This window comes from Pyxicephalus adspersus, chromosome 12 (genome assembly GCF_032062135.1).
Source record: "Pyxicephalus adspersus chromosome 12, UCB_Pads_2.0, whole genome shotgun sequence".
NCBI classification, from domain to species: Eukaryota; Metazoa; Chordata; class Amphibia; order Anura; family Pyxicephalidae; genus Pyxicephalus; species Pyxicephalus adspersus.
The window spans coordinates 38,912,830-38,940,756 of NC_092869.1; the positions used below are offsets into that span (position 1 = coordinate 38,912,830).

At 37.9% G+C, this 27,927-nt stretch overlaps 2 protein-coding genes across 7 annotated transcripts; one reads left to right on the forward strand and one right to left on the reverse strand.

Moving 5' to 3' along the window:
* LOC140342016 (cholesterol 24-hydroxylase-like) lies at positions 1–13,302 on the forward strand. 2 transcript variants are annotated; one of them, XM_072428007.1, is made up of 15 exons: positions 1–577; positions 1,802–1,879; positions 2,351–2,432; positions 2,847–2,896; positions 3,411–3,497; positions 4,307–4,445; positions 5,240–5,350; positions 5,726–5,882; positions 7,526–7,588; positions 7,674–7,746; positions 8,962–9,046; positions 10,788–10,898; positions 10,976–11,064; positions 11,512–11,578; positions 12,650–13,302. In XM_072428007.1, exons 1-15 carry the CDS (start codon positions 414–416, stop codon positions 12,821–12,823), a joined length of 1,530 nt encoding a protein of 509 aa, XP_072284108.1. In that variant the 5' UTR covers positions 1–413; the 3' UTR covers positions 12,824–13,302. The 2 variants fall into 2 exon arrangements, with proteins under 2 accessions (XP_072284108.1, XP_072284107.1); XM_072428006.1 differs by having other exon boundaries at positions 3–577; positions 2,826–2,896.
* Positions 13,016–27,921, reverse strand: LOC140342018 (cholesterol 24-hydroxylase-like). Of its 5 annotated transcripts, none has more exons than XM_072428013.1 (16): positions 27,318–27,915; positions 27,074–27,164; positions 26,476–26,553; positions 23,203–23,284; positions 22,359–22,429; positions 22,055–22,141; positions 21,642–21,780; positions 20,627–20,737; positions 20,004–20,160; positions 19,575–19,637; positions 17,995–18,067; positions 17,656–17,740; positions 16,195–16,305; positions 15,533–15,621; positions 15,169–15,235; positions 13,016–14,462 (listed from the first exon to the last, which is right to left on the reverse strand). In XM_072428013.1, the coding sequence occupies exons 2-16, from the start codon at positions 27,115–27,117 to the stop codon at positions 14,301–14,303; spliced, it is 1,419 nt and encodes a 472-aa protein (XP_072284114.1). In that variant the 5' UTR covers positions 27,118–27,164; positions 27,318–27,915; the 3' UTR covers positions 13,016–14,300. The 5 variants fall into 5 exon arrangements, with proteins under 5 accessions (XP_072284114.1, XP_072284115.1, XP_072284112.1 ...); XM_072428014.1 differs by having other exon boundaries at positions 27,401–27,464; XM_072428011.1 differs by having other exon boundaries at positions 27,074–27,915.
* Positions 27,922–27,927: the final 6 nt, after the last annotated feature.

Below are 27,927 nucleotides of genomic sequence, written 5' to 3' on the forward strand. Positions count from 1 at the left end.
ATTTTTATTAAAAAATGCTTAATGGTACGTCCCAAAAAAACTGCGCATACAAATGTATGCAACTAAAATCTTGGACAAAGGTAAAACAATATCCTTTTTTTTGGGCTGAAAAAAGGTTGTAGTGCTTGTTCTAATATGACTTCAGTTAAGCTGTTTTAAGCTCCCTATTTAATGTACAGTGCTGCGTAATATGTTGGCGCTATATAAATCCTGTACAATAATAATAATAGGCTGTTGAAAAAACAGTGACAATGACTGTAAAAGCTGCAAAACCTTCTTAAGGGAATGACTGAGCAACTCCTTGCCCTCCCCTGATATGTGTCACTCATTTCACTATCTTTATCTATGCAGCTGCAGCGTGCATGTGGTAGTGGACATTGTTTTTGGAACACGCAGGCATTAATGGTGCCTATATGGCAAACAAAGAGACTTTAGACAGAATGGATTTTTGTGGGCTCATCGCTTGGAGTTTTTCGCTTATCATTGCTGTAGCTGTCATCTGTTTTCTCTTGTACTGTGGATACATCTACTATATTCACTGCAAGTATGACCACATCCCCGGACCCCCCAGGGACAGGTAAGATTTTTTTAATATGTTTTTGGGGTATATGTACATGGGAATGATTTTGGATCTGAGTAGTTTCTTTATACAAGTCAATGTGAATGCAAAAGCAACTCACAAGCAGATAGAAACAACTTTCCCAGTCATGGTGTCCGGCTTCTCTCTGTGTCAAATGCAACCCAAACATCAGTAATTCATCCTAAAGTGAATAAAGCCGAACATTGCCAATGTCCAACAATCAGATTTGGCAAATAGGGCAATAACAGGCACGTTGCATGTTGTACCTGACCCATATGCTATACCTGTCATTGGCTGACGTTTAGCTCCGCATGCAGTGTGAATTTTCCCCCATTGGCTTCTATAGAGTTCAAATTTGGCAATGGATTTGGTAGCTGGGGAAATGACAGGTGCTCTGCACATTGTACCAGACCCATATGCTATACCTGTCATTGGCTGACGTTTAACACTCTGCATACGCACTAGAATTTTCCCCCCTTTGACTTCAATGGGATTTCAATTTGGCTACGGAATCAACATTGGGATTAATCTGGGCAAATTGTCGGAGAAATAAACAGAGACAAATTCAGCCAACACTATTTACAAGCAATTGAGCAAATAAAAGGCAAATTGAAGCAACTTGCTTATGATTCATATGTTTTTGATCTATTAAAGCTGGATTATAGTATTGTGGATCATACGTTACAATAACTTTGCATTTAAATGGTGGACATTTAAAAGCAAAATGGACAGCATTTGTTACCGTCTGCCAATTATCTTTTCATTTTCAGCTATTTGGATTGAGCAAAGATCATGCTGCCTTTCTTTTTTTCTGACATCTTGCGAACCTACGTAGCCACATGACATCAATCCCCTCACTTGACCCCAACCTACACACATGATTCCTACTTTGGAATCCTGGTCAGTGCCAGTGTCTCTGCTTGCACCTTAGGTTTGCTTGGCTGTCTTTGGTGCAGCCTGGAAATAATGTATTCCAAAGGTGGCAGCAACATGCAAAAGTTAGACGAGCCATTCTTTGAGATGGGTTAGTCTTAGTGGGTTTAGTCATTGCAGCCAGGGCAGTTTGTAATAGTTGTGACAACATAATGGAAAGGGCAGTATGCGTAGAATAAATACTTCTTTAAATGGCAGTGCTGCACATGTGCTGCACATTATGACAAGATGTGTGTTACTGATATGTATGCATGAACTTAGGCTTTATTTATATTTTTTTATTTTTAGTTTTCTATTCGGACATACACTATCAATACTCAATTGTCTGGAAAACAACGGCCTAGTACATGACCTGTTTCTGCATTGGTATGTTGGTGAGCATATATTCATCATGTATAAAAAAAAAATAGGTATAATATTCTGCTGGTATATGATTTAGCGCATAGTGACCTTCATCCTGTGTGCCACTCCTTTCATGCATTGTATGCAATCCTAATACACCGTTTTTCAAATACTACTTGGTGCAAACTAATCTTTTAATGCATTTTAATTCAAGATTGTCTATTTAACAAGTTCAGTACACACCAATGTTTTAAAGCAAAGTATCCCCTTTGTGGTATATAATTTTATTCAAGGTTGTTTAAAGGATTTCTTTGTTAATACATGTAATGTCCATTTAGGTTTTCAGTAATAAAACTTTTTCCTGACCAAAGGCAAACAGTCAGAATTCTTTTTGCTGAGACCATGCCATTGCAAAACTGATTTAGTAATTTTGGAAGAAGGGCAACATAAGAACTAAATATATTATAGTTGATACTCTTAACTTTCTTTTTGCAGGGCACAGACTTATGGTCCTGTGGTGCGTATTAATACGTTACATAATGTGAAAATTCTACTATCAAGCCCAGAGTCTGTAAAGGTAAGAAAATAAATTGCAGGAAAGATCCCTCCCAAAAGTGGCCTTTTCTTTTTAAATCAACACAATGCTTGAATGGTAGCCCTCATCCATTGTTAGTTCTTGACTTGTTCTTGACCCCCTCTGCCATGTTTAGTAGAGAAGAAACTATATGCACATTCCAAATTACACAAGCTTGAGCGCTGGGTTCCTGAGCAGACAGTCCCCAGCATTCATTTTTTTCTGGTTCACATTTACCCAGTTACAGTGTACTTATGGGGTGTCTCCATACAACATAATTTAAGACTATTTCTTAGCTAGACTAGAGAGACTCCACAATTTTTTTTAACTTACTTATTTGCTACTTGGTTATGAGCTATATGATTTTTGTGATCAAAACATTGATTTAAATTACAGGAAATTCTTATGTCTTCCAAGTACAAGAAGGATGCAGAATATAACCGTGCTTGTCACCTGTTTGGTGAAAGGTATGTCTGGCTACAAAGTTAAGCCTCAAACACACAATGACTGTTTAATCATTGCTTGTAAACAGTAATCCTAAAGGTAAACGTGTTTGTTAAGTATCAAGCATCTTAGTCCTTTATTCACCCATCTGCTTCTGTTTGGGAGAACTTAATGCAGATCTTAAAGCTCCACTCTAGGTTGCATGCCGTTTATTATTACAGGTAGTCCCTGGGTTAAGAACGTCCGACATATGTACGACTCCTAGATACGAACGGGGCTTTCCTGCTCATCAGGAGTGGGTTTGAAGAGGAGTGGGGGGTGGTTTGCCCCTAAATATTTTTGAAAAAAAGGCCCTTTTCCTAATCATAGAAACACAGAAGGTATATAATATTGTTCATGTTACGTCACCATGTTCCTTTGATGGCCTGTGGATTTAGATCTCCTCTTCCATGACATACATTTTTAAGCCAGTGGCATTCAATGTCCTGCCATACATCTTCCATATTTTTCATATATTGTCCTTGGCTTTTTTTCCAGGTTCATGGGAAATGGTCTTGTCACAGACCAAGATAATGAGCACTGGGAAAAACAGAGGCGGCTCATGGAACCAGCATTCAGTGAAAAGTAAGAGAAACCTCCAAGATTTACAGATCATTTTCAACTATCTAATCTTAGTCTTTTATAATATACTATCTAAAACACATGGTATATTAAAGTAATATTTCATGGCAGCCTGAGGCCATTTGATCTATTCTGTTCTTAGATTTCTGAATTGAAAGAATGTCAAATTCCCGTTCCTTTGTTTCTTTTAACACCTTTGACCCTGTCAGGATAGAAAATGGAAACCAATGGCAAACTGTAGATCATGAGCAGTTCTCTTAAATTTTTTACCATTTTTCTAGTTGGTAATCAATAGGTCGGTAGTCCCAAAGCATGACAATAAACTGTGATATATTCTGTCCTTCCAATTGCTTGACTTCTGTACTTTCCATCAACATTTATTAACATTTCTGTGTGCTCCACATCTAACTGTCAGGAACTAACCAATTCAGCTCCTGACCATGTCACTTCCATGACAGCTAACCATGGTGATCCCAAGATCACTTGATGCAAACAAATATGCCAGCTGTGTGCCTAATAAAAAGCCTTATGTTTCCTTAAAGTAAAATGATTTAGGTGTAGAAATAAGTTACTGAATTATAGTCAAGTTAACTGAAACATATCGACACTGCTGAAATTGGTCTGGACATCTACGATTTAATGAACTCTGGTATTAAAAGGTTTAAAAACATCCAAATCCATTCTTCACCACCTAGTAAGGCACTGATGTAGAATAAGAATGTATCTAATAAAGTGTGATGTGATTTATAGGTTACCATTTTTTTCTGTTGGTTGCAGCAGATGATAGGGTTCTTCATTTCTTTTTATTTCAGCTATCTGATGGGATTGATGGGGGCCTTCAATGAGAAGGCTGAGGAGCTGGTGAACATGCTTACAGAAAAAGCAGATGGAACGTGCCAGGTGGAAATGCATGATATACTGAGCAGAGTCACACTGGATAGCCTTGCCAAGGTACCTATACACCCAATACACTTACATTGTCTACTTGCAGTCTCATTAGACTATAAAAGAAAGCCGCTATAACTACCGGTAGATGGCCATTATATATCTTGATAATATTGTGATCAGAATACATATTCATAATGCAGGCCCCTTAACAGATAAGCTGTATTCATTGCAACCATGTTAACTCATCTTTTAATAATAAACAGTGTAGTCATTTCAATTTAGTTATAGTCATTTTATTTTGATAAGTTTGCAAAAACTATTGCATTCCTAAAATAAAGGCTGCCGTGTGGAGCCTACAGATTTTTCTGTAATAGAGAGCTCCATTATTAGAAAAAAGGCTTGTCACATGATCCTAAATTGGAATAGCACTTGGCTTGATTGGCTCAGAGCATGAAGGGCAATACATATTTTTTAAAGGACCAGATAAATATACAATAAACATGGATAATATGGTAACATGGCAGATTGGAACTAAGCATTTCCCATACCTTACAGAAATGCAAAAGAAAATGTGAACCTCAACTGCAAGCAATAGTTTTTTTATTTGTTTTGTATGAAGTGGTGATTGGAGAACAGACATCAGAACTGAAATAAAAAAAATTATACACCCTAATTGGTTCCCAAAAAGCAGTATATATTTGGCAGAAGATATACCTATTCCCCATTTCTCCAAATTAAAACTCTTTGGAGCTTGGCGTTAATCACATGTTCGTCTAAGGGGCTAAATAAAAGATTCTGGCGGGTTTATGGTGTTTTTGTCCTTCTTCACAGAAACAAAATTTACATGTATATTCCAGGCAGCTTTTGGATTGGAGTTGAAAACCCTTCAGGATGAACACAGCCCATTTCCACAGGCTATTTCCCTGGCAATGATGGGCCTGACGGAAACCATGAATCCACTAGCAAAGGTTTGTAAACCAGAGCTTCATTATTTTTAATCATTTTTATTATTATTATTAATATTATTATTAATAATAATAATATTACTAATGATAATAATAAACCATATTTATATAGCACCAACATATTACACAGCACTGTACATTAAATAGGGATTGTAAACGACAGACAGATACAGACAGTGACACAGGAGGAGGAGAGGACCTTGCCCTGAAGAGCTTACAATCTAGGAGGTGGGGGAAGTATCACACAATAGGAGGGGGATATGGAATGGTGGGTAAGTAAGTAATTTGTACCTTATATATCTGTATCAGCTTTATGTAAATATCTTTGGAATTATTGTTAAAGAAATAAAACAATTTCCTTTTTTCCTATTTTTAAAGTATATACCATGGAAGCAGAAGCTTATTAGGAAGATCCAAAGAAGTGTCAGGTTGCTGCGTGACACGGCCAGAGAATGTATTGAAAATAGACAGAAGGCACGAATACAGCGGGAGGAGACTCCTGAGGATGTATTGACACAAATGCTCCGCACAGCAGGTACACTCATATTCTGGGTTCTGCATTCTGTTTGTTTCTGAAGATTACCTTAGAACCTTTATGTGTATGGAGGGCATACTTTTTTATGGTGGGTTCAATTAACATGGGCCATCATGGTGATTAGGGTATACCTAAATTGGCTCATTTATCAATTCAAATGACCCTTTGAAAAACAAAATGTTGCATATTTTTGAAGAAGGTGTAAAAGAAATATTGATGGTCCTACTGATCACTAGTAAATTTCCAAATGCAAAGTTTGCCCAAACAAGAAAAACATGATTAAGGTCCAAACAAGCCAAAGTCTTTTTTTTTGTATTTTGTGTAGAATGGGAAAGGGCTGAAATGCCTGGTGGGTTTGCATTGTTGTCTATATCTGCATTAGGGACACATTATAAGAATATCCCCATGGCACATTACACTGGTGTTCATGCTTATATAAAGATTGCATTTATTTATTTCTATTTTGCTGATTGTGGCCTACAGGTAATGAAAACCCAAAAATTCAGTGGGCCTGATTTATTAAAGCTCACCAAGGCTGGAGAAGATACACTTTCATCAGTGAAGCTGGGTGATCCAGCAAACCTGGGATGGATCTGGTCCAGGATTGAAAACATTTGCGGGGGCAGCACGTGGCTTAGGGGTCAAATCCCACCCAGGACACTATCTGCGTGGAATTTGCAGGTTCTCCCCATGTCTGCATGGGTTTCCTCCCACATCCCAAAAACATGCAGTTAAGTTAATTGGCTTTCCCCTAAAAAAATTAACCTTAGACTACATTAATGACATATGACTATAATAGGGACATTAGATTGTGAGCCCTTTTGAGGCACAGTTAGTGACACAACTATGGACTTTGTACAGCACTGCATAATATGATGGCACTATATAAATACTATATAATATTAATAATAATAATTTGCTAGCAAATTACTTTAAAGAAATCCATTTCATCTTCTCCAGCCTTGGTGAGCTTTAATAAATCAGGCCTATTGTTTCGGAAAATTAGAAGACCAATAAAAAAGTTATTTTTAATACAGAAATGTTGGCCTACTGAAAAGTATGTCCATGTACACTTTCAATACTTGGTCTGGGCTCCTTTTGCAAGAATGACTAACTTGGTAGTATGAGTTTCACTTTTTTAATGGAGTTACTGAAATAAATAAATTTTTCGATGATATTCTAATTTATCATTATTACACCGTATTTATATAGCGCTGACATATTATGCAGCATTTTACAAAGTCCATATTCATGTCACTAGCTGTCCCTCAACGGAGCTCACAATCTACAATCCATCATAGTCATATGTCAATAATACAGTCTAAGGCCAATTTTGGGAGGTAGCCAAATAACATAACCTAATATACCAGAGTACCCAGAGGAAACCCACACAAACATGGGGAGAACCTACAAACTCCATGCAGATAGTGTCCTGGCTAAGATTCGAACCAGGGACCCAGTGCTGCAAAGGCCACTGTGCTGCTCACATTTATTGTGATGCACCTCTCTCTCTCTTTCTTTCGATACAAATTGACTGATTGTGAACCAATCAATGGGATTTAAAACACATTTCTAGGAACATTTAACTGTATTGAATATTTGATTGATTTGATAAATATGGCCCATCATTTATGTCATTGCAGATCTGGAAAATGACCAAGAATTGGAGAGTTTAGTGGATAATTTTGTCACTCTGATAATTGGAGGTACACATTTAATTTTACTTACCCCATGAGGTCTGGTATAGGGGATGTATTAGTCTGATGTACGATGGATAAACTTGTGTTATAGGCCAAGAAACAACAGCCAATCTGCTCACCTTTGCGGTAATGGAACTATCCCAAAAGCCTGCGATTCTAAAAAAGTGAGTATGAGAGCTCAATAATGATTTATTCTATTCAAGTTAAAGTGACACTATAGATAAACAGTTGTACACATCTGAAGTATTTAAAAATGTGAACTGCATTTCACATTCATATTTGGTTTATGTTGTATCAATTATTGTCTATGCTAATTACTTTGTAAAGTGTTCAACCAAAAGATTTGTAGTTCTGTTTTGCTAGCTTTACGATCCAGACATTCAAGCATAGGCAAGTTCCTGACCAAACTATTTTTTGCTATAGCTGAGTCCCTACTAGGGATGAGCGAGAATATAAAGTTCGATCTTGCGGCAAATCTGGTCTTTCTTGCTTACTGAAAATATAAGCGAGAATGGCCTTCTGATTCACCGAGAGCTCGAGCTCCTGCGGAACAGGAGGATTTCCAGGGCTGTATCATGGAGCCCTGGAAATCCTCTGCGATCCCCGGGCACTAGAAGTTAATTAACCTCCAGTGCCCCGGGGATTGCACCCTCTTCTCAATGAATGCAGCCAGCAGAGAACATCCTGACATTGTAATATAAGTATCTCTTATAAATGATACATTTGCATCTGTAACTAATGTATGATTTGTAAGAGATACTTATATTACAATGTCAGGAGGTTCTCCTTTGCTGGGCATCTTCTCAATGATTGCAGCTGTGGCTGCATTCATTGAGAAGAGTGTGCGATCCCCGGGGCACTAGAGGTTAATTAACTTTCAGTGCCCTGGGGATCACAAACAGGGAGATTCCCAGGCTGAATGCAGCTCTGGAAATCCTCCTGTTTTAACTTCCTCTTCTGATGGTTTCGCAAAATCGGTTCACCGAAATTTCGGGGAATCATTGGAAGTTCAAGGAAAATTTCAGGAGAATGCCAGAGGCTCTTGCCTAGTCCCTACCTACCCCCTGCATAAGTAGCAGAAGCTGTCTATGGGAGCCAAAACTATGCTTTTTATCCTATCAGCAAGCTTCTGTTGTTAGATTTTAGTGGATAGATAATTAAATTCAAGGGGTGATATCTGCCACAGTGCACAGTTTTTAGACTTTATATCTAGTATTTGTTATTCTTATATCTATATTCAAAGTAAATAGCCATAATAAAACAATCAAATAGAAATACATTGGTTTTTGCATTGTTACAAAAATTTATATAAATAACAGATTATTTAATACAAAAAGTGGAATAGACATAGGAATGTTGTAAGTCTTTTAAAATTGCAGGACCCAGGTGGAAGTAGATGAAGTCATTGGTTCAAAAACTGACATTGAATTTGAAGATCTTACAAAACTGCAATATTTCTCACAGGTAGAGTATGAACAACTTTTATTACAATAAATACACATGTGGTTTTATGCTGCATTTATTTATGTTTAATGTTGCAAAATGACTTAAATGAATTACAGATTTAAACATCTTATGATTTGACTGTTTAGTATGGTATATCAGATGCATGTGAATATCACCGCATGGTCTTTGGTTGAAGTATATCTATACCCAGAATATAAAAAAAGCTTTAGTATATTCCTTTAACAAAATGTGAAACATCACACTTTCTGAATATCCTTCTTTCCTAATAATAAAAAAAAACTATGTGATCCAATTAGTTCTCTCATCTTTCTCCAGTGGAGTGACAACTATGTAGGGCCTACAGTAAATTTACTGCATCAATGCGTCAGCTTAGTCATTACAGATGTAACCCTTTGTCACTGATGAGAATCCTACTAGCCATTGCCAATCAGCACTGCCTAAGTCAGGGGTGTCAAACTCAGGGGCCAAATCTCAGGGCCCCCAACGTCCTTTTTTTGGCCCCCAAAGGAATCCTAAATATGAACTGCAGCTGGCCCGCCACTGCATTGAAATAGCGCTGCTACTACAATTCCTGGCATCACTCGCGTCTATAGACCAGCAGCCTCTCTGCCTATGCGTGGCCCGCCATTAGACTGATTTATAGACGCAAATAATGCTGAGAATTTTAGTAGCGGTGCTATTTCAAAGCAGAGGGAGTTTCAGCAGGGGGCCACTCATAAGATATAGCTCCGCATTGGCCACGTCTGGCGTTTCCGGCACTCCCCTCAGCTGTACTTTTCCTTGCTACTCCAAGGCATGGACTTGAAAGGTTGGATTTTCATAAAAGAATATTTTGTATTATTATTGTTTTTAGCCTGTGCAAAACAGTTACCATTGAAATGTAACTCAGAACGCTACAAATAGAGAAAGAGGAATAAGATTTTTTTAAAAATATAATTAAAAAATGTTTTTATTTTTTATGTCTTTCTCTAATATAAACTTGTTCCAGATTAAATGTGAAACAAAATCTCTTTGTTTTCATATAAAAAGGGTTTATATCTAATGAGAAGGAAAAATTTCCATAATTTTTTCAATAAATTTCAAGGTTGGCCCGCAACTTTGTCTATGTTTTTAATTTTGGCCCTCTGTGTATTTGAGTTTGACACCCCTGGCCGAAGTAATCCAATAGGATGCCCTTAATCTGGAGTAAATTACACTAACTGCGCCTTGTTGAATCCTTTCTTCTGACTCCAACGATTAGAAAGACATTATGCATTATTATTGAATATATTTAAATAATGTACCTGTTCTGACTTACATACAAATTCAACTTAAGAACAAACCTACAGTCCCTATCTTGTATGTAACCCGGGTACTACCTATATAGATATATAAGGACAAAATTGAAGTATAAGGAGTAAAATTGTTTTTGCTATCTGCATTTAGAGAGTGTCACATGGTGAAATTTAGAAGCATTGGTCTAATGATCTCATCTAAAAAAGGAAGAGTCAGCCAGATAGCTGATTTGCCTTTAAAGCAAACCTGCGCACCAATCTCCCACCCCCCCTGAAAATGAAAAATCACATACCCAGTTTAAAGCTAATTTTAAAAAGCATCACCTAACACCTGTGAAATAATAATTAAATTTTTTAACTCTGTATCCTTCCTAACTTGTCATTCCTTTTCTCTTCCTGATCAATAAATATACACCAGTGGGATCTTAGTCCATAGCTAATTGAAGAATATGTTTACATTTTAGGTCCTAAATGAGACTTTGAGATTATACCCACCGGCACCTGGAACATCACGGATGGTGGATGAAGAAATAGTCCTTCATGATGTTAAGATTCCTGCCCATGCTGTTGTGATGGTATGTTTCATAAATTTAGCAAGGATAATCTGTATGTTTTTGGAGGAATGCCAAACACTGAATTTTTCCTATTGCAGTTCAATTCATATGTCATGGGGAGGATGGAGCAATTTTTCGAGGACCCCCTTGTCTTCAAACCTGATCGGTTTCATCCTGATGCAGCAGAGTAAGTTTCCTGTTCTGTGCTAATATTATGCTGGCCTCAAATGATGCCCAGACCCCAAAAACACACTGTTTACTCCTCACCAACAGTATTCTCTTTTGAGGGAATATGCTGGCTGCCATTGCTGAACCCTGGAAATACTTGTTGCCTAACTATTATGCTTTTTCATTGGCTTCAGTACTTTCAGTGGCATGGGGTCTGATTTATTAAAGCTCTCCAAGGCTGGAGATGATTCACTGTCATCAGTGGACCTGGGTGATCCAGCAAACCTGGAATCTTTGACTTTGGAATGCGTATGCTTGCTCCAGGTTAGTGACCCAATATACTGAAGCCACAAACATTCAACAAACTAGCATTCCTAAATAGAGGTCAATAATGGTGTCCCCTATATGAAGAACTACATTTATATTAGTATCATCGTATATCTCTGTATATGTGTTCTTTTCACAGGCCATATTTATCATATTTTCCATTTTCTTTGGGACCTCGAGCCTGTATTGGAAAACTTTTTGCACAGGTAAGAAAGGCTCGGTTCATTTTTAAAACTTTAAATACATGGCATACTACAATAAAGAATATCTGCCCTACACAATATAATATATATTTTTTTTAATTTTGAGTATGTATGAGGTTATATATACTGTATGTTTGTGAGTGTATTATCCTAATCATCCCCTTTTAATTTACATGAATTAAGATATGGGCTCTTAATCAGTGATTCTTGGTATTATAGAATACTGACAAAGGGTAAATGGACGTTCAGACACTGCGTATCAAAAGATCTTTCTTTTAAATAGTTATTCAATTATATTAATTGACAAGACGGCGTTCACCCCAGCAAATGTTAAGGCTTTCCCTGTGTATCACAATATTAAAATGCATATCATAATATTACCCAAATGTCGCATTAGCTTTTCCCTGCTTCTCCAGTGCATCACAGCATTTTTTATTATATCATGAGTATGTAACCATAGTTTTTTTTTACCTCCTGTGATATCATTACCAGGCCTGCAAATTTTTGCAGATGCAGTTAGGAATTCAATTTATATTGATATATGATATGGGCATGTACCCACAAAAACATCACCCAGTAGCCTTTTCCCCATATAAAATATGGTTCTAGTAAGTCAAGGCAGGAACATAATTTGCTAAGAAATTAAATTCATGTATGCATGTAGAGTGGGGTGGAGAGGATGTCAGTTACCTGGATAGGGAGCCCAAGATGGCAAGAGTGCTCACTTTTAGAGGTGTGCACACATGTTTCGTGAACATACACACGCGCATGCAAGTGCCCAAGCTTGATTCTAGCTATGCCGACTGGCACAATCCTCTTGGGCAGAATATTGGTAAAGTCTTGTAGTCAAGTAGCCAGGTCTGACAACGTCAGTAGTACAGCAGAGGAACTGTGTTGTCAGGACAAACAGAAAATTATAAGAACACTGGGATTCTGGGAGATCAGCAGTGTTTTTGTACATTTTTAATTGTCTAAATGTTGGGAAATGTAGAGTTTAAATGTATAAGCTTCGTTTTCTTCTTTTTTTTTCTTGACATACTATTTAATCCAAGATGACATCTTTCTTTTTTGTAGATAAAGATGACAGTGATACTAGCTAAACTTTTACGAAAGTTTGATTTTCAGCTAGTAGAAGGACAGAATTGTAAATTGACAGGTACTGGAACATTGCAGCCGCTGAATGGGGTGACCTGCAGAATAAAGCTCCGCACAAGGCAACGACGATCCCTGACAAGACGCACCATGTGATTAACATGATATTTTTTTCAAGCAATAAAAAAGTTTAAAATGATTATTTTGTATATAGGTATTTCCACTGTTTCTAGTAATCTATTTGAGAATAAATCCAGAAGAGTCTCTTCTCTTCATGAGTTGCCTACCTACCACATGCAGAAAAAACAATACGAAGTTGTGCCTTAAAGTAACACACAGGAACAGAAATTTTTGTGGGTCCTTCCTGTAGTTTTATTTTTTTCATTTAGATGTCTCTTTAAGAATACATAAAATTTTGATACGATCTGTGAAATGACCGATTACAAGTATATCTGCCTGCCATAACATGCCATAAATATTTCACCATCATTCTTCAACAAAAAGCATCCTTTATGTGTAATAATTTACAGAAGAAAAATGTATGTTTTATCATTTCTGCAAGAGATATTTATAACATAAGATATTTGATATATTTGTGCATTTCTAGAAAATAAAAATAAATTTGATTTTTGCATATTACGTCTTACAATTCTATAGATAGTGTCTTCTGCATCTGCATGATCTTCTCAGTCTTACGGGAAAATTACAATCGGGTCTATTTATTGAGAGTGACATTCTTCGAAATATTCCCTGGTGGGGAATCTTCTAGACCTCATTGGGTGGCTTTTAATAAGAAAGAAATCAAGTGGCAGAAAGGTATTACTGAAACTAGTTGCATATAATGAACCATGAGAGAGTTTAAAGAACTTGGGAAGTAATTCATAAACTAATTTATATCTCTATAGAATAAAAGTTTGTTCTAGGGCTGCAGGTACATGAAGGTCCCAAAATAATTTTTTGGTCATGAACCTTTGGGCACATGGTCTACCCCTGAACCTCAAGTATATTACTAGGAGTAATACTTGTCGGCAGCCAAATTAAGTCATTTGACTTGTTTTTGTCACATGACTGGGGACGCAGCACATGAGTTTTGTATTTTGACAGCAGTGACTAGCATAGCCTATGCATCAGATGGGCAAATAGGACTTACCAAGCCCTACTGATCTCTCTGATCCATCACTTTGGCCAAGGATCCAGCAAAACTGCTTGTCTTAAAGGAGATGTATTAAGCTGTACGGAGTTTTAGATGCAGAGAAAAGGGTATAAGTGTTAGGTGTTTAGGATACAGGAGGTATCAGGATTCAGAAGGTAATGTGGGGGCAATCAAGGTCATAAGGTTAGGAATGATAGGTCTGAAGCAGTGGTTATGGATCTCAATTTCACATCTTGTTGGACTGGTTTTGTAAATTGAACTTTTGGTTACTGGTAGATTATAAGCCATACTATTAAGCCCTGCCGTCTATGTGTTTTTCCTTTCAGGAAATAAATTCTATATATTTAAATATATATATACTTGTCTATGCATCTTTAGTTGACAATACCTACTACTCTTTGTACATTATCTCATTAGTACATCGGCATGTTATGTTAGTTACTATCATATAGTCATTACATAACAAATATCCATAAAACCCTATTTCTTTATGGTTCTAGAGTTTGTTCGGGGCATAAGTCTACATATTACCCCACCCATGGGTCGCAGAGAGGCTGTGTCATAAATTTTGAAGCTTTGCCCTTCCACCAGCTCAAACTTGAACCTCTGCAGAAGCTTAGCCATTATCACCTTTGCTTCCATCTGTAAAGCGAGAAACAAGTTTTAAAGTTTATTTCACCCAATATCACCATTGCTGTTACACACCATGCAGCCCCTAGAGTGGTCTCCTTTCTATAATGTGAGATTCTGTTGCTGTCCACCTGGGTGTTTTAGGTATTCATATGCCCCTTTATGGGTTTTATCCCATTTTGTTACAATCACCATAATACATATATCATATATTGTAAATACGAAATTAAAAATCCAGCAAGAAGAATAGGAACCACTCATAATGGGCACAATAGAGTGTTCAAGATTCAAATAAAATGTGTCACATGGTTTAAAGTATAGCCCCCTTCTCCCAGTCATATGCACACCTGTAAATCCACAAAGATCTAGATTACACAGTCCCGGTTCAAATCTCCCCCGACCAGACCAGCATCATAATAGAGGAATTGGGTAGGGGGGCACTACAATACAAGGTGCAGTTGCACTATAGCACACCAGCCTTTTCCAACTATTTAAAACCAAATTTGGGTGGACTGACCCATTAAGTGACTTTGTACTCAAATTCTATTGGACTGGACCCTATAAATATAAGGATCCTTAGTTGTTATTTAAAAAACAGATTTTTTTTGTTTAGCAGTAATGAGCTCAGTCACAGGTTTATCCAACAGCACCCCTCACTCACTAATACTAACCCCACATTGTTTGCCATCTTGATATGTAATAAACTGAATTAACCTACCTGTGCAAAGACTTGTCCAATGCAAGAGCGTGGCCCAAGAGAAAACGGGAAATAGGAAAAATATGGCCTGTATGGAATAAATAAAATTACCCAAATGTTTTAGCTGAAAAACTGAAAAACGTCAAACAACTGTCCATTTTACAGTCGGACCTTTTGCTAGTATCTGACACTAGATAGGGATAGAGGAAATATTTTACTCACCAAGTTGCTCTAAAGAGCTAGAAGGCCGTTTTATCTTTTGTAAACCCTTGCATCAGGCAACAATGATAAATGGAAACCTTTGTATAGTATTAATGTCTGATATGCTGGATATGTGTATCTTTTTATTGGCACACTATTGTATTGCACCAGAAACAACACTTACTTGGGAGCATCAGGGTGGAATCGATCTGGGTTGAAGACAAGGGGATCTGGGTAAAATTGCTCCATCCTTCCCATAATGTATGAGTTGAACTGTGCAAAAAACATTAGAATATATTGGTTCCTTTCATCTAATTATTCCTTAATTTGTTTCAGAAAGTGTGACATTTCATATTTTTTTGGTGTGTAGTTATTCTAGAACAATACTTTAAACTGAACTCTGGTCAGCATGGTATAAATACCCTCAAACCTCCTCCTTCTCCCCCTGTGCAGTATCCTTTGGTATGGTTTTATTCTTCTTAACCATGTATTTCCTCTTCTTAGCTCTTGTGATGTCATAACAGGGGCTGCAAAATCTTGTAAGCCCTAAAAACAAACTTCTCCTATTGGTTCCTTTTGGATAAAACTGAAGAGTATTACTTTATTTGTCCCAATCTTAAAAGTTCCCTTATTTCCTGTCTAGTAAAAACATTTCTTTCGTCTTGCTCAATCAATGAAAACCTAATACCACACATTTTGAGGCCTCCAAATTCTGGAGTCACCAATCACAATCCAATATTTACACAAAAAAATGTCAAATATAATTTTTCCAAGTATGTTTAATACTTTATGTAGACATTTAAACATGGCTTCGGTTAGTGGGTATGGTAGTGGTTTGGCTCTTACCATCAGGGTTGTTCCAGCAGGAATTCTCAGACCTTCTATAACAGTTTCCTTATCTACTACACGTGATGTACCTGGAGCAGTGGAGTAGAGCCTTAAGCTCTCCTTTAACACCTAGAATTGTATATTTATTCCAAACAGTAATTCAGATATGGTTATGTATGCAGCAATAACAGCAATATCAGTTTGTACATTTGTGCTATATCACATCTTGTACACTTTTGCTTTATCCATTGGGCCTGATTTATAAAAGATCTCCAAGGCTGGAGAAGATACACTTTCAGCAGTGAAGCTGGGCGATCCAGCAAACCTGGAATGGATTTCTTATAAATCATCTGCTATTCATTAGCAAATGTTTTCAAGCCTGGACCAGATTTATTCCAGCTTTGCTTGATCACACAGCTTCACTGATGAAAGTTTATCCTCTCCTGCTTTGGAGAGCTTTAATAAATCAGGACCATTGTGTCCATTGTAACTAAGACTGTGTAGAAGGAATGATTACATGAAATAATCATATAAAATGTTAGTGGGATGCTTATAGGAGGCCTTAAAATTCCTAGATGCTGGTCACTTTGCCATGGCACTAGACACATGGGCTTTGCCAAAGGTGCTTCTGGAAGCGAATTTCAGGAGGAAGAAACTTTTCCCACCTTTCCCACCTGCATTCTCATGCAGGGGAAATCAGTATTCAGCATTCATTCCTTGCAGACCCAGGGGATATCCCAGCACTATTCACTAAGCTACGCACAGCTCAGTCTACTTTAAAAAAGATTGTGGACAGCCAGGTAAGTATGTAATATTGCAGACTTTGCCCATGCATTGTGCAATGAAATCCTGCTTGCTTGCACCTTTTAATTATGGAACTATAGTTCCACAATAAATAGGAAAAATGCAATCAAGCATGTTCTTTATTGCAGAAAGGACAGGCAATGTTCCTTCTGAAATAAAACATATTTCCCTACCTGTTTCTACTCTTTCCTTCAATGTACATTGAACTACCCATACACAGCTGAGTGGATGATGCCAAATTCTTCAGCATACCCCCAGCTGCTGGGAATAAGAAACTCCGGTGTATCCTTCTGGCATGGCCATTCAGGATGGCTGAAGATGATCTGGAAATAAAAAAAGGATCAGGTGAAGATGCTGGTGTCTGCGACAGAGGTAAGTACAATTCAATAAATGTGATCAGGAGGGTTTAGGTTTATTTTTTTTTTTGCAGAAGATACATTACCTGCAAAAATCAACCTGCCTGTTATCAATTGTTTATTAGTTAATTTGAATTCCACTTTATATCCTGGTGCGTGTGCAGTCCTTGGTTGTGTATTTGAAAATCGTAAAAAGATTGGCTGCTCTCGCCTTGTGTCTTGCTGCAAAGTTGCAGCCTGATCACTGGTTCAAAGGAGCCTGAAGAAAGTTTTCTTGACTTGCAGACTTGTACACTATATATTGCACTGTACACTATACCTGGGACAAATATTGTAGTTTTCCAAGATCATCATATTCAAGGTCTCTTCTGGAACCTAAAACTTCATCCACTTCTTCCTGGGCCCTGAAAGGTTAACCGGATTTGTTGTTTAATTAGTAAAAAATTTAACAAATGTGCTGTTTTTTAAATGCTTGTTTATTTCACCTAAGCTGATGTTTGTGTTGGTTCAATAGTAAATATGTAATCATAGTTGGATACAGTGCAGAAAAAGTCAGGAATAAAAATACATAATATATACTTTTTTCCCTAAGGAATAGTTTTATGTGTTAAAAAAATTATAATTCCGCAAAGCATTATAATCATATTATGTGCCTTACTTTTTCAGAATGTCCGGGTTCCGTGCCAGTTCTATTCCTGTAAATGCTAACTGGTTGGCTGTTGTCTCTTGCCCTGGAAAGGAAAAGATCTGTTTAAGAAGCCACATCAAATAACCACAAAAGCATCAAAAACCCAAAAAACTAAGCAATTGAAACTGCAGAAAGTTGCTAATGATAGGCAATCCAATTGGCTGGAGTTAAAAGATAAAATCTAGTAGGTTATTATAGGATGTACATGTTTACCCTTCATTGCATGGCTCCACTTTTGCTAGATCACGGCCACAGTCATTGTCATGACCTAAGTTATTCCAAAGAAGTGTGAGAAAAATTTGTATTCAAGGAAATATGATTGGGCACTGTCACATAGTGAAGGTCACATAATCCCCCATGCCTGGGAATCAAACATTGGGAGACATTGCCAACAGTGGGCTCCTGTGCAAAAATGACTTAGGTCCCCCTGCTAAATTCTCTTGTGACCCTTGTGGGGGCCCCTTTTTAGCTGAAGAGGGTCAGGGGCCCTGGTGCAATAGCACATTTTGCACCTTTTTATGGCCAACACAAGGTCCTATTTTCCAGCAGCCTATTATTCCACCAATACAAATGGTTCAAAAAAGACATTTGTACACAAAGAGTTCACACCCCCTGAAATCTAAAAATCCCATAGGAATGGATTACTTGGGATTCCACCAATACAAATGGTTCAAAAAAGACATTTGTACACAAAGAGTTCACACCCCCTGAAATCTAAAAATCCCATAGGAATGGATTACTTGGGAGGAGCTGAAATGCATTCTTGCCAGATTTTAATTTCCCAGCTCTGGCTGGAAGGCATGGTGAAGCATTGGAGACTGTGTCGAGTTAAGTGTTTTTTTTTTCTGGTGAGGGACGACTTTTTGTGTACAAATTACTGTTGATGATTTTTTTAGTAAGAAAATAGCATTTTTCAAGCCACGGGGTTTCAGCATCACAAAAAAAGTAGTGGTGGGGTGCTTCCAAATTGGCATAGACTATAGTAGGTACATTAAATTGTAGGCACTTGTTCTCAACTGTCAGTGTAAGTTTCATTAATACATTGTATACCTTTTCTATCAGCATATTTTACTTACACTATCAATATCTTCCTGTGTCACTATCTGTATTCCTCTGTCATTTGTAACCCCTATTTAATGTACACGCTGCATAATATGTTGGCGCTATATAAATCCTTGAATTAGACATATCTCTGCACACACCTTTCTTTGGATTGGGTCATATGTGGGGGATTGGCCCCTATGTTTATGCTGATCTATAATCTGTGCAGATCATTTCATACAAGCTGTGCACTTATAGTATATTTAAATTGGTTTTAATATGTCTGAACTTTCTATACATCTATGTACACTTTTACATATATGTGTGTACATTTACACTGAACCTACATTGGGATTAATAATATTATTAATAATAATAATAATAATAATAATAATAATAATATATATCATTATAGATCAGAAAACAAAGCTGATAATACTAGCCTTGTGTTCTGGTGTCTTATTCTATCTGTTCAGGAAAATAATTTCACTTTATTTTTGGTGACAAACCTGCAATGAAGAAAGTGACAAAATTATCCAGTAAATCCTCCATATCATACTCATCCTCCTGGGCTGTGAAGAGAGAGAAGTCTTTTTTAAAAAAAGTATCAACAGTATTAGTCATTTGCCTAATTCTTTTTCTAAGCAGGTGAGGCCTGTTTATTTTGATTATTGGGCCATGACATTATTATGGAATGAGAAGGGGGCATGAATGCCTTTGTGTATAGATGATCTTGTTTCTTAAGTCACAGTTGTCCAACTCTAATTCTCAAGGGCCACATATGGGCTTGGATTATTATATACATATAATGATTTTCTAACTCTTTGTAGAGGCTATGGTTTGGTAAGCCCATACGCTGTTAGAGAAATATTAAAATTGTTTGCCTGGCCTTCCAGAACTGGAATGTATTGTAATACCTGTGAGCTCTTTGAACCTACCTGCTCCTTTGAGGATCTTTGTGAGTATATCCACCGGAACATCCTCTCCATCTTCAATTGCCTTTCTACGCCTTTCAATACATTCTCTTCCTGTTGTCCTTAGTAGTCTGACGCTTTCTTGAGTATCCTTGATATATTTTTGCTTTTTCCATGAAAACTAGAAATAACAGCATACAGTTTGAAACATCAAATATTAAGGATTTTACAGTAGATGAAAATGTATTACACGGCAAGTTGGTGTCCCAAATCTGAGCTAAGTTTTTGATACACCCAAGACTGGTAAATAAAAAAAAAAATTCAGGTTACAATGCCCACCTTCTCTTTAATGGAGTCACCTAAAACTTATAGAAACAAAACATAACCTATAGGCATTAGTAAATGGCATTGCATACTGTAGAATAGAGCAGCATTATGAACTGAGTATAGCTCTGTATGAGTTCCAAATATAAGTAAGTTTAGAAGGATCATACCACCCCCATAAAAAGAATAGGCTGAGGGCATCTTTCTATCTATCTATCTATCTATCTATCTATCTATCTATCTATCTATCTATCTATCTATCTATCCATCTAGGGGCCCATATTCTAAGACAGATTGCAAGACTCATCAATCAAGTTCCTCACCTTCATAAAAGGATTTCTCATTTCCACTAATCCTCTCATAACAAGGGATATGGCCCGAGGAAACGGAGTCTGGTCATCATCTATGGAATTCAGGTCCATCCCAAAGGCTACCTAGAAAAAAATGAATTAATGTGTAGTCAGGCATTATGCACATTAAACCTCCCTCTGACTCTCTAGACCAGCTTTTCTCAACCTTTCTCTGGGTTCTCAGAAAGAACCCATAGAATAATTTCAGGTCTCAGGGAACCTCTGCTGAAACCAAGATATCCAAGTTAACCATGGCATCATTAGAATCATGCAGCTGGCTCTGCCAAGTGGTTTTGGTTTAGAACTGTGCAGGAATCATCAAATAGGAGGTCAATCAGCTACAGTTCAAACTTTGGAGGATTCCTGATTGAGAATGGCTGCTCCAGAGCATATATGTTACACAGCTTTTATTATGCCTTTTAAAGCTATCACTATATTTGTAAAACTGTAAAAGTTATGGGGTTTCTATTGATGTAGACTTACCTCTAGAACTCCAAGGATCCCTTTCCCTATACATGGAGTGTGTGAGCAGACAAGGACGCAGCATTGTAAATCAAGCACATAAAGAAAGATGGGGCACATATTGAACTCTGTAGTCCAGTGGGGGCAGAAAATGCTGATTGTCATTTTGGTGCAGAAAAGACAATGTGATGTCAGACCAATTCAGAATCTGGATTTGTAACTGCAGAGGAGGCAAAGGGACCCGAAAATTGTCGCATAGACTTTAAATTTTAACAAACAGCCTGATTTGTGTATGATTGTATGGCCATGTGGCATGATAGATGCCCACCAATGTGTTCTCTCATTTTGACAAGCAGTTCCACTATGGATGCTCCCTTTTTTTCAAACTTTTTTTGACAATCTGATCAAATGCTAAATTCCTGGATGCTGCAGTTGTCACAACAAATCTAGTCCAGTCATGATATGTTCATGATATGTGTGGTTACCTTACAATATGAGTAAACCTAAATCTGTTTGCTAAAAGTACCTTTGAGATGACATCCAGAGTGACTCTGCACAGCAGCTCACGCATTCCAACCTCAGTTTTTCCATCAGCCTTTAATTCAAGTTTCTCCAGTAGATACTCCGCTTTCTCATTGAAGGGCCCCATCATTCCAGTCAGGTATCTGTGTGATCAATACATTCCAGGTTACATGGACACACTGCTTTTTTGGTTATTATTGTGTCCTACTCTCTCCCACCTATTAGATCAGATTTCCTATCCTGCCAGACAATACTCTGTAAATCTCAGAACTGAATGAACAGAAATGAAAATCCTTTGGCAAGTTAAACAACTCCATGTATTAAATGTCTGTGTTGAGCTATTTGTAAGAAGTTGTTTTAAACACCCGGTCTCCATTACCCCCTGCGTTTCAATGTCCAAAAACTATTCTTACTTACGTTCTATTGAATGCTGGGTCCATAATTCTTCTCTGTTTGTGCCAGTGATCATAATCCCGATCTGTAAGTAAGCCTTTTCCCATGAACCTGGTGTATGATGGGAAAGTAAATGCAGATCATTATTATTGCTCATAAATATCAGTGTAACTTTTGCAGAACCAGAGACATCAACTGGAGTTACAAAAATTGGTCATATGGACAGATATTATAATGGTGACAAAGACTGTGACAGCTGTCTGCCCTTCTGTATTGTATTTACCCCAATATGATCTACATGCAATATCCTTGAGGATGTAATACATACCGAACACCAAACATGTTGAACATACGGCTGTAAAACCAACCCTTTGTGTATTTTGGAGACATCAGAAATTCCTGGACAAAATCAAAAATGGAACTCAGTACATTTATTGACTCCATAATGATGTTATAATGGTCAGCAGGCATAGCTGATGTGGACATGGCTGCATTGGAGTCCCTTGTGAGGTCCCTTGACCTACCTTTATATTTGCATTCTCTGTAATGTGCCAGTATGTCACCAAGGAGGACTCAGCTACTCAACCCCAAAACATATGTCCATTCTAACCAACCTTTTGTGTCCTATATAAGCACCTGTCTGTGTAAATCCATAGCATGTACAGTACTTTAATGTGATTCTATTAAAGCTTTAAAGGCTATTTAGGTTCAAGAACTACAATTTTAATATATTTAGTCTGGCAGTCCTTATGTTCTTTTTGTGACCTGGTGATCCTGACAGTAACATACTTTCTGTTCAGTGTACTGTATTTATGATCACCCCCATATGTTGGCACAGAATAAAAGACAATAATAACCATAGTTATCATTGCCAGCAAGAGCTTACCTACCCTTAACTTGCCAGCGTCAAGAGTTTATCCCCGAAATGCATTATAGCTGTGTGAATTTAGAGTTAGGCTGTGTATAGATGTCAAATTTCATTTCTGGAGAAACTAGAAGCAATAAGTGATGTACACACAATGCTATTCAGCTTCAGGGAAAGTGGATGGAGGAAGAAGGAGCAGGAGGCCCCCAGCTGAATCTTTTTATTATAGGAGATGCCAACAGTCGTCCCCAGTCAGTTGTTTCGGTATTTGCCATGTTGTAGAGAAAAGAGATGGAGATAATCTTACCTTCACTGCTTCTGGGCTGACAACTAAAACCGTCACCCTGTGCAAAAAATTTATCCGTATAATAGGGCCATGTTTTTGGACCCTAAAAAAGAAAGGTAAAATATAAATACAGATACACTTTTTGCTCATCAGAATGATTGAAACAAGAACTGTGAGAAAGATCCCCCGCCATACTGAGCACCTGGCCTCTTGTGTGACACCACTTTATCTTATACACTCACTTGATTTTGGGTACGTTTTCCTCTTGTTCCTCTTGTTTCTTGTGGGTTTAGAACACATCTCAAATGCAGATCAATAAAATCTTGCTGACTTTACAGCTAAACTCTGGGTAAAAGCAAAAGTTTATTCTGCCAGGGTTTTGTCTGACTTGTTTTTTTTTTTGTCTGAATGACAATACAAGAGAAGTTAAAATTACTTTGCTCCCCATTCCTGCTCTATGCTGATACCTAATGCTCCAATTTGGGCAAGGCAATTAATACGATAATGTCAGCAGTCAGACTTGCTGGACAGTAAAGCTGTGTACACACTTCCAATAATTATCGTTGGAAACGAACGACGGATTGGCTGAAAATCGTTCACAAAAAAGGTGACCAAGGACGCCAAAGAACAAGGATTGTCATTCGAAATGAATGACAGTCACGGCGGATCTGATTGGCCAACGATCGTTCACTATCTATCATGTGAACGGTCGTTCAGTGATCGTGCATGTTTCTGCAATATACTTTCTCCTTTACATGTCACTCCCTGCATCGTTCAAATGATTGTATCTAGTGTGTGTACACTATTGGTGGATTATATTTGAACTATCCTTTCATTACAGCATGTACATAATTTTGCACAAGACGATTGTTCAAATAAAATGGTGCATAATCGTTGATCGGTCGTAATTGTTTGTCTAACGATAACTATTGGAAGTGTGTACCCAGCTTAAGACTTAGATTTATGCAACTGGGATAATGGTTTCCTGTGACAGTAGAACAAACAAGAGCTGTGCACACCGTGCTGTTAAATTCTATGGAGAGGGAATGGGGACCATGAGCAGGTGGCACCCTATTGCATTCTCCTCCATAATAAATGACAGCGGTCCTCTTTTCTTTAAAAAATTTCTTGTAGTGGGGACAGAGGTAAAAAACTATTTAAAGTATGATCATATGTCTTTCATAGACTTTTCCAAGCTGCATCAGACAAATACTGCTTTCACACCATTGCCCAATTTGCACATAGAGCAAGACAAAAAAAGTCAACTGGAACTTTTTCCTTGCCAAAGCAAACCTCCCTCTCCCAAGATGATTTTGTATCCATGTGTGGGCAAACTTTAGCTGGGCCTGTGAACGTGTAAAATACAACAAAAGTAGAGCACAATTTGTTCTGATAGTTGAGACCTATGGCTTAGAACTTACAAAATTGTTCTGGAATTTGACCCTCTTGCAACTATGTTTTGGATATAATGCATGATGAAGGTATTTACAAGGCAGAGGTTTTTAAAATGTTGAGCATTTTATTTGCAACTATTTCAAAAGAATAAAGGGTTATAGGGAAATAACATTTAATATGCAATTGCATAGTCCAAGTTTACTGGACCTGGCATTTTATGCGGTCCAAAGGTCAGTCCTTTGCACAGCCAGGACCCAAACATAGATACACAAACAAAGAAATTACAAATTAACAACCAAGCCTCTCTGCCAGTTTGTACAAATGGTAGGTCATTGACTACGGCAGGGTCTCACCTCCTCCAGTGTCCGAGGTGGATCCCGCTTCTGCTTTTACATTAGTGTATGTTCAGATTGGCATGTTCAGTAAGGTTGTGGTGCGGTTAGCACTCCCTAAACCCCTGAAGTGAATAGTTAGGTGATGCTACATGAAGCGTCTCACCCACAGCAGCCAATAGAGAATGGGGGTGACAGCAAGCCATTCAGTACTGCCTGCTGTAAAATGTGCATATGCTGGTTCTTTATGTATCAGCACAGTGGTGTGGGTGGCTAAATGGCTGGCAAAGTGCCAGCTCCCAGGAGCTGCATAGGAACATCACTGAGAAAATAGCCTTAATCTGGTCCTGTTTGTACTAGATAGGCAAGCTCTTTTGTCTATACCATTCTTAAGGAGTCCACTGAGTTTTTTTAGTGATTGGTGCTTAAGGATACAGCCCCTTTAATATATGCCCCCTGTGACACCAAGGCAGGATTGGAGGTGGAAGGGAGATATATTTGCCCAGGATTCCTCTTTTATGTGAGGTATATTTGCCCAAGATTCCTCTCCTGTGTGAAGTAGCAGGTGGAAGACTTCCACCTGTGAGATAATGAATGAAGAAGCACTAAGGGTGGGGATATAACATAGAGCCAGGAGCTCAGTCAGGAGCTTGGCTTTGAGAGACACAGACAAGGGTTTGTGTCAGTGTAGCTTGGCTTGGAGAGACACAGACAGGGGTTTGTGTCAGTGTAGCTCTATTTGGAGACACAGCCAGGTGGGCTGTGTGAGAGAGCTCTGTTTGGAGAGACACAGACAGTCGGTCTGTGAGGGAGCTCGGCTGAGATACTCAGAAAGTCGGTCTGCGTGAGTGAGCTCAAAAGTGAGTAGAAGGTTGCTGAAAGCTTGGTTTTGAGCTGACAGGGAGAAGTCCTCCAGCTGATAGACAGGGATGTCTTGATGTATAGTAAGTGTCGGACAGGCAAGGTTTTCTTTTGCTGTTTTGTTATTTTATCTGCAACCTTCAATAAACCTGGCTGCAAGCCAGCTTAAAGCTGATACATCGGTGTGTGATCTGAGTTGGATGAACCAGACAAGTGTCCTTTGACCCTAGTAAAGGCGATCCTGAGGGTAACCCCCTCACACCCCATAAATCCCTTCTATCCTCTGCAGAAAGTTGCATACTCCTAATGCCTGTGGATACAATTCATGCTCCATTTAGAATGTCTTCATTTGTAGCCACCCCATTGTGCTGTAGAGAGCTGAAGCTACAAACGTAACCACCCTCATCGGTGACACACAATGCAAGGAATCATGGGTCATGGAGTTTTCTTTTAGGGGTGGGAAAAAAGGAACACACTCTTTTACAATTTTTAGGGGTGTCCATCCTATATTACTCAGGGATTTTGCAGCCACTTTTCTCCCTTATAGTATTCAGCCAAAATTAGTGAAAACCACCAGCCAACTCTACACAGATTGGCTTTAATGGACTCATAGAACTCCACAATCTGTTTAGCAGATCCCATGGTTGATTCCTCCCCCCCTCCTATTCCTATTATATAATGTAATATAAATTATTATATGACTTACCACTCCAAGAACAAATCAAACATAAGCTCATTTTTTCTCATTAGCTTCAGTATTGTGGGATAATGTCCAAAGATAAAGCTAAAAATGCAAATTTTTTCTGTTAATGCGACGGCAGAGTGTATTTTCTTAGTACAGAATTTAATTAAAATAACAATGTTTACCTTTAAAGAAGATGTAAACTAAGTGAATCACCAAATGCAATTTACTTTCAAATAAAAATGTTTTTTTGCAAAACAACATTGATGAACTCCCACAGGATCAATAGTTTACAGAAAGACTCAGATTTAAAAGGATTGGCATTACTCAAAGTTATTAAAACATTATTAAAGCTTTTATAAGATTTTACTGATTGGGTTTAAATTGTTACTGATAGACCCTCCTTATCTGGGGACCACCAGGGGTAAATGTGACCAGGTGACAATGCAGGGGATCATTTGGGAAACAGTTGTCACCCAATACCAGGAAGAACCTAAACAAGGACCCTCATCAGACTCATCAGTTATTGTAAGCAACACATAAGTCAAAAGCAACTTTTGGATATTAACATGTTAGAATGTAGTTTCCTTCACTTAATGTACATGATATGCGATTTTCTTACCTGTCTCTTGGGGGTCCAGGAATGTGGTCATATTTCTTATGCATGTAGAGGATGTATACGGAGAACAGAATAAAACAGACTGCAGCCAGGGCTGGAACAAGAACAAAATTAAAAGCAATGGGACCCCACATAGTCACAGAGAAAAATGCAGACACCTTGGGGTTCAAAATCCCCCTTGGGAATGCTTAACTGGCTGCTGAAAATGTGGCAAAGGGCTGTCTTTTATACACAGCAACAAACTCACTTTCCCTGGATCTGCCCAACCTCGTAGACTTGTGCCTCTGCAATAACAGCACAGGTCAATATTGTGTGAGAAATTCGTATCACCTTTCAGTGTATTAGCATTCTTTGTAAATATACAATCAGCATGATGCAAACATTAATCCCAATGCTGCCTGCAAGGTTCTGACTCATGAAAGAGAAGCAGTTATTATTATTACACAGTGTTTATATAGCGCCATCATATTACGCAGTGCTGTACAAAGTCCATAGTCGTGTCACTAACTGTCCCTCAAAGGGGCTCACAATCTAATGTCCCTACCATAGTCATATATCATCAATGTAGTCTAAGGTCAATTTATTTTGTTTTGGGAGAAGCCAATCAACCTCACTGCATGTTTTTGGGTTGTGGGATGAAACCGAAGTACCCGAAGGAAACCCTCGCAGACACAAGGAGAACCTGAAAACTCCATGCAGATATACATTTCTGCATCCTTAGTAAACGTTCTATTATAAATGGTTTGAAGCTTAAAAAGAATTGCAGTACACAAATTTCCTTGACCAACTATTTCTCTGTACTTTCTGCAATAAAAACATTATCTTTTTTTGTGAAGTACACTGAGCTGCGCAGCTTA

Coding starts and splice junctions, on each gene's coding strand:
- LOC140342016 (XM_072428006.1), top strand. CDS start 414: ATGGCAAACAAAGAGACTTTAGACAGAATGGATTTTTGTGGGCTCATC. Junction 5,351..5,725: donor CCATGAATCCACTAGCAAAG/GTTTGTAAACCA, acceptor CTATTTTTAAAG/TATATACCATGGAAGCAGAA. Junction 10,899..10,975: donor CTGCCCATGCTGTTGTGATG/GTATGTTTCATA, acceptor TTCCTATTGCAG/TTCAATTCATATGTCATGGG.
- LOC140342018 (XM_072428011.1), bottom strand. CDS start 27,204: ATGTGGGGTCCCATTGCTTTTAATTTTGTTCTTGTTCCAGCCCTGGCT. Junction 20,161..20,626: donor TGAGAAATCCTTTTATGAAG/GTGAGGAACTTG, acceptor TGTTATTTCTAG/TTTTCATGGAAAAAGCAAAA. Junction 15,236..15,532: donor TTCCACCCTGATGCTCCCAA/GTAAGTGTTGTT, acceptor TATTCCATACAG/GCCATATTTTTCCTATTTCC.